The sequence below is a fragment of the Trachemys scripta genome, chromosome 9 (assembly GCF_013100865.1).
Source record: "Trachemys scripta elegans isolate TJP31775 chromosome 9, CAS_Tse_1.0, whole genome shotgun sequence".
Lineage (NCBI taxonomy): Eukaryota > Metazoa > Chordata > Testudines > Emydidae > Trachemys > Trachemys scripta.
Window position 1 is genome coordinate 6,628,401 of NC_048306.1, and position 6,000 is coordinate 6,634,400.

Consider the following 6,000-nt stretch of genomic DNA (forward strand, 5'->3'; position numbering starts at 1 on the left):
TTCCTCAATTTCCAACTTCAGTCGGTCTGTGCTTAGGAAAGACCCAGGAGTGAGACTAAAGATGTTTTCCCAATCAGCATACAGCTGTATTTCCAAACAGGCATTGGGGAATATGCTTAGCATCTGCCCTCACCATGCACCATTATAGCCAAATTATCAGCTTCCAAAGCAAATCAAATTCACCACAAGGTAATTTAAAAGAGGGCTGCAGAGCCAAAGAAGAGCGAACAAACATCAATAACTTTTCACATCTTCTTCAATCTCTTGCAAATCTTTCTTCTTTTAGGCCAAATTCCAGCTTTGCATATGTACAGGTAACAACCTCAGTGGGAGATGCAGATGCAAGGCAGAGGGTTTAAGGGTAAATCCTGGGGCCTAATTCACTTGCAAACTTGGGAGCAGCAGCGTCGAAGTCGATGGAGTGATGAATTCCCTGCCCTTAGCCCATGTACCCTGTAATAATGGGAAACTCAATTCTGCAGCAAGGCCCCCAGTTTCTGGGGCAACGTGGAAATTCCACAGCAGATTAGGATAAATTCAAAAGCAGAGGTTTTTATTGAACTGAAAATGAGGAATACCATCACCCCTTGCTGAGCAATAGCAGATGTCAGGACATCTTAGGTTAGTTTCCTGCTGAAGGAGGAATCAGACGTGGCGTCTGGGTATAGTCTTGTGCTACTTGTTTATTTTACATCATATAGCCCTTGAACAGAAGTAGTGACAAACCCCCCACGGCCAATTGGAATCTCTGCCAAAACACCAATGTCCGGTTTGCACAAAGCAATTCTACCTCTAGTTAGAGAGGTTAAGGCAGAAGGAAACTTCCTTGATGCTTGCCACAGCGCTCCCAAACAATTATATCTCACACACAAAAATGCAAGCATTTCTTCAGAGACTGAACACTACTTACACACTAAGAAAAGGAACTTGAAAGACTGCGTAGCAGAGCCAAATGGTGACTCCCTCCATGACAATAGAGTTGGTGCAGGGTTTTCACACTGAACTGACTTCCTTCACGCAACTCCTAAAAAATCTGCAGGGTATTGAAAATTTAACTGATCACGTACAACATTACAGAAATTGTCAGGGAAGAATTTGGAGGCTTGGGCAATTAAGAAGGTGACCCTTGAGAAGACAATTTAGGACAATTTTGAAATAATTAGCAGTGTTGACATTTGTCATCTTGCGGTTTCAGAGTTAACTCGCTGAAACACCTGAGAATCCACCACTTTCAGCATTGTTTCAGGCTGTCTACAGACACTGTCTGCAGACAATGCTACATCAGTTTACACTGTGCTGTTGTAGGGCTTTCTTCTGAACCGCAAGGGCCAGAAACAACTGTATTTAAAAAAGGAAGGGGCACTGGAACCCAATTCTGTATCAAACTCTGGAGCTGGGGAATAAAGTAATCTTAAAGCCCTGGTTAAAAATGCGGCATTAGTCTGTTACTCTGACTCAAGAAGCAAACACAGCAGAAAAAGTGGGCTGTAGTCCACGAAAGCTTATGCTCTAATAAATGTTAGTCTCTAAGGTGCCACAAGTACTCCTGTTCTTTTTGCGGATACAGACTAACACGGCTGCTACTCTGAAAACAGCAGAAAAAGTAGAGGCAACGTTTTCCATGAGAAACAGTGGAAGCTCCCTGTTTCAGAGCATCATGCAGATTAGAGGCAAAGGTAGACTCTGACAATACTTAAGTCAATTACCCTCCCCCACTCCACTTTATATTTCAGATTACCTCCCTCCCACACAGCCCTGCTGTCATTTCACTTTTCTTATGGTAAACGACTGATAAATCATGAAATTGCAGGTATAGAAACTGTGCTTTATGTGAACGGAATGCATCCTATGTACTGTTTAAGATTCCTACACAACTATTTCTCCTGTGGTCCTCGTTGGGGCTGAAGCTCCTTGAATGGCTTCGAGTGATGATAATATTCATTTTCTGGAGGTCATTACATAGTAAGCTTGTATTCTAACAGTTCTCAAATAGTATCTCCTATAAACATGGCTATAAACACGTTACGCCAGGGGTTCTCAAACTGGGGGTCGGGGGGTCATGAGGTTATTACATGGGGGGTCGCCAGCTGTCAGCCTCCACCCCAAACCCTGTGTTTCCTCCAGCATTTATAATAGTGTTCAATATATAAAAATGTGTTTTTAATTTATGGGGGGGGGGGGTCGCACTCAGAGGCTTGCTATGTGAAAGGGGTCACCAGTACAAAAGTTTGAGAACCACTGCGTTACGCCCTAACAAAACTGAAAGGACATTTGTATGTGTGTGTGTATATATACATGCAATGTTGCCAATCCTCATGATTTTATCACAAGTCTCATGATATTGGATGTTTTCCTTGAAACCTCAGCACTTGCAGTCAAGCAATTATGTGAGAATCTCAGTTTTAATTTTTAAAAAAAGTTGCTAGCCCTTGTGGTTGGGGAAAAGTGCTTAAAATGTATCCCAAGGCCAGGCTAAAAAACTCAGAAATTATGGGGTGGGGAAGAATCCCACATTTATTATCTTTTTAGAAATCTCATGATCTGGAGTGGAGGCTGACATGATTGCTTTAACACTGAGAGCAGGCAATACCGCCCAAATCATGGTCCCAGTCCTGCAACTGGACCCACACAAATTCATCCTTGGTCCTGTGTCGCGTCCCACTGACTTTCCAAAAGCAGGTGTAAAGGTCCAACTGCACAGAGCGGAATGCAGGATTGGGACCCGTGTTACCGGAGAGCGATCTGTCCAGTTTCCCCAGACTTCATGTACATAGCGTGGAGAATTTATGCATCACCGCTGCACTCATGCACTTATACTCACGCTGCCTGTCTAAAGCCCAGTCCTGCTCTGGCTTCAAGAAAATACAAGTTTTGTCATTGACTCAACAGGAACAAGATCAGACTCTATAGAACTGTTTTGTTTTCGTTGCACATTCCCACGAACAGCATCCTTTCCTTGCTCATACAAGTGTTCCTTTGCAGCACCAACCAAACGTTTACTACAGAACCTAATCATCTGTACCTATGTTCTCCAATACAAAAATCCAGCATCATAAATTCAGCTACGCTATGCAAAGGAGTCGAGACCATCAGAATTAGACTGTTAGATCCTTGTGTTAGAGTGTCTTCTTATGTGCCAGGCATGGCTCCAAGCACAGAGATGGCCCTTAAGCGATAATGAATAACATGTGCCTTCAGTTCTGGGACTAGGTGTTCTGTGTGTCACTCACGGGGAAAGCAGTGCCCATAGGCCCTGACCCTTTCCCCTGGGTAGCCATTAAAGGATTATGCTGAAAAGAAATAAAATCTCCCCCTTAAGCAAACCCGTGGAAGGTTTATTAGCAGATTATACAATCACAAAAGTGTAGGACTGGAAGGGACCTCAGTAAATCATCTAGTCCAGTCCCCTGCACTCAGTGCAGGACTAGGAAGTAACTAGAGCTGTCAAAGGGAGTTCTGTAAAGGCACAAAGGAAACCCATGGCCTAAAGTTACTGGGTCAAGTCACACCTGCTTTTCATCAGTGTAGCATGTCCACATTACGGGTTTGCACTGATGTAACATCATCAATGTAGTCAGTACATTCTTGAATGGAGATTAGGCCTAAGGAAGGGTAACAAGCAAGGAAAACAAACAATCATACACAATTTTATACACATCTGCTGCTTTTTTTAAAATACTGTAAATAGATCAATCAAGAGTTGATCATGCCCAGCTGCCGTTCAACCTACCCATCAATAACTGGCTGACCTGGAACCATTCTGAGGGTTCGGTGCAGCAATTTGTAAAATGCTGATGGCTCCTATTGCGTGACTACGCCAAACATGCAAATGACTCAGAGCCTGCATAATCAATGTGAGGTTTGGCATGGCACATCGCCGCCAGTCACAGAGGTTCCAATACAAGTCATCACTTTCTGACCATCACGGGTTCTACTAGCAAATAAACTGCAGCCGGATTTATACCCCCAAAGCCCACCAGAAGCATAAGGCTGGGTACTGCAAGTACTAACAAGAGGAATACTGCAGCAATACTGGCCAATGGAAACCCGACAAAGGGGCTAGCATCCGATCACACACTTTCGCTTATTAAAAGGAACCGGAATACTTTGTATTCCTTTCCGACAGTGTTCCCGCAACAAGAGAGGGCATGTCAGGGGCACAACGGGAAGCAACGATTACTTTAAAAATAAGACACCCTTCTACATGCATAGTGCAATCCATCAAAGCAAGTGTGATTCAGTGCCTTAAACAACAACCATACAGCACTTACAATGAAACCTACTGGAGACTTCTAACAAGAATTTACTGTAGTGATCTGTCTGCCTAGTATTTAGGCCCCAGTTCTGTAAAGAGCTACACGTGTTTGACATTATGCATCTGAATAAAGTTAAGCACGTACATAGGTGTATTCAGGATCCTGGCTTTAGAGTACAAGGGTCCAGCTATTTCCCCCTGGCAACTTGTACAGTTGCAAACATTCTGTCAGCAATTACAATCGCACACCTGTATCGGAAGTGGCACCTCCATAGATCCACTGGGTGCAAGGAGCACGGTATTTGGAAGGCGCAAGACTGCAATACATTTATTTGTCAGCAAGGTGAAGATGCAGAAGTTTGTCTCTTCTGCTTGGTAAAAAAAATCAGTTAAAATCAATCTTTGTGATGCATGTTTGAAGGCATGCTCTAAATTAGGCAGGAAAATTACTGCTGGACAGAAGAACTAAGTGAGGGAGAAAAAACAGGCTGGGTCAAGGAGACTGTGGGCTGCGGGTGGGGTTGGGCTTCCAATATGAAGATGGTTATTTCTGGTTCTCTTTACAAAATATGTATTTTTAAAACACCCTCTTTTTATTGGAGTTTAACAATATCCCCCCCCCCCCCAGATGTTTTCACACCTCCCCTCTCCAAGCCCCCTGCCCGTCAGGGAAGGTCAGGCTCCCCCAGTGCCAGCACCCCAAACAGTCACAAAAGCAATCCCCATGGGTGGTATTAAAGCTCCTGCCAGGTTTGGGCTTGGACTGCTTCAATCCCTGGGTGTAAGGAGCAAACCGGGCAGCGAGGGACTCGCCTACCAGCAGCAGCAGCCCCATGACCCCGGACACCCCATGGAACTTTTTTTTTTGCCAGGCGGGACCCCCGCCTACCCCGCACGGGGCTGGGGCGCAGGGAAGAGCAGTCGGCTCCTCGGGGGGCTGAGGAGAAGCAGGGATCCCCCGGCGGGTGCGGGAGAGCCGGGGAAGGGGAGCGGGTCACTTACCGGCGACGCTGGAGTGGAGGCGGGCGGCGGCTTGCAGCAGGCAGTAATAACGCTCCATTTCCACCTCGGAGATCCGGGTGCGCTCCGGCGTGGGGCGCGCCAGGGCCATGCCCGAGGCCGGGCGCTCCGGCGCGGGGTGCGCCAGAGCCAAGCTCTGCGGGGAGGGGAGGCAGGTGACTTGGTCCCCGCTGCCAGCCATCCGGTCTCCCTGCTAGCGCCGGGCTGGGCTCCCCATGCTCCTCCCCAGCCGGGAGCCAGGAGAAAGCCGGGATCGCCCCTGAGAGTCGCTCCACGGCTCAGCCTAGCCCCTCGCCTCCGCAGCGGGCAGCGCCAGCCCCGGGCCGAGCCGCTCCTCCTGCGCTCCGGGCAGCCTGGCCTGCACGCCCAGCACTGCGGAGCCGCCGGCTGCCCTGCTAGCCCGGCAGGGCCGCTCCCTCCAGCCCGAGCGCACGGGACCTTGGCTGGGGGCGGCTCGGGCACACCTCGCCCGGCTGCTCCAGCGGCTGGGGACGGGGCCGTTCCTCCTTCCCCGGCGCCTCCCGGAGGGGCAGGGGGCTAAGCCCGGACCCCAGCCCTGCTCTGGCGCTGCCTCCCTGGCTCGCTGCTGCGCTCAGGGCGCAGCGGGGCTCTGCGCGCACGGGGTGGCCGGGTGGGGAGCAGCCTTCCCCGTGTACCGCCCAGCGGGAAAGGGAGAGTCTGGTACACGAGCCAAGCTGTGCCATCGCCAAGGATGGGGACCCCCC

At 48.7% G+C, this 6,000-nt stretch overlaps 1 protein-coding gene across 1 annotated transcript in view; it reads right to left on the bottom strand.

The window, feature by feature from the left end:
* Window positions 1-5,400, bottom strand: part of LOC117882838 (proto-oncogene DBL-like) — a 91,335-nt gene extending 85,935 nt beyond the window's left edge. Inside the window, exon 1 of the mRNA XM_034781675.1 lies at window positions 5,258-5,400. Coding sequence (XP_034637566.1) covers window positions 5,258-5,366 — 109 coding nt within the window. The 5' untranslated portion in view covers window positions 5,367-5,400. The remainder of the gene's footprint in view (window positions 1-5,257) is intronic.
* Window positions 5,401-6,000: the final 600 nt, after the last annotated feature.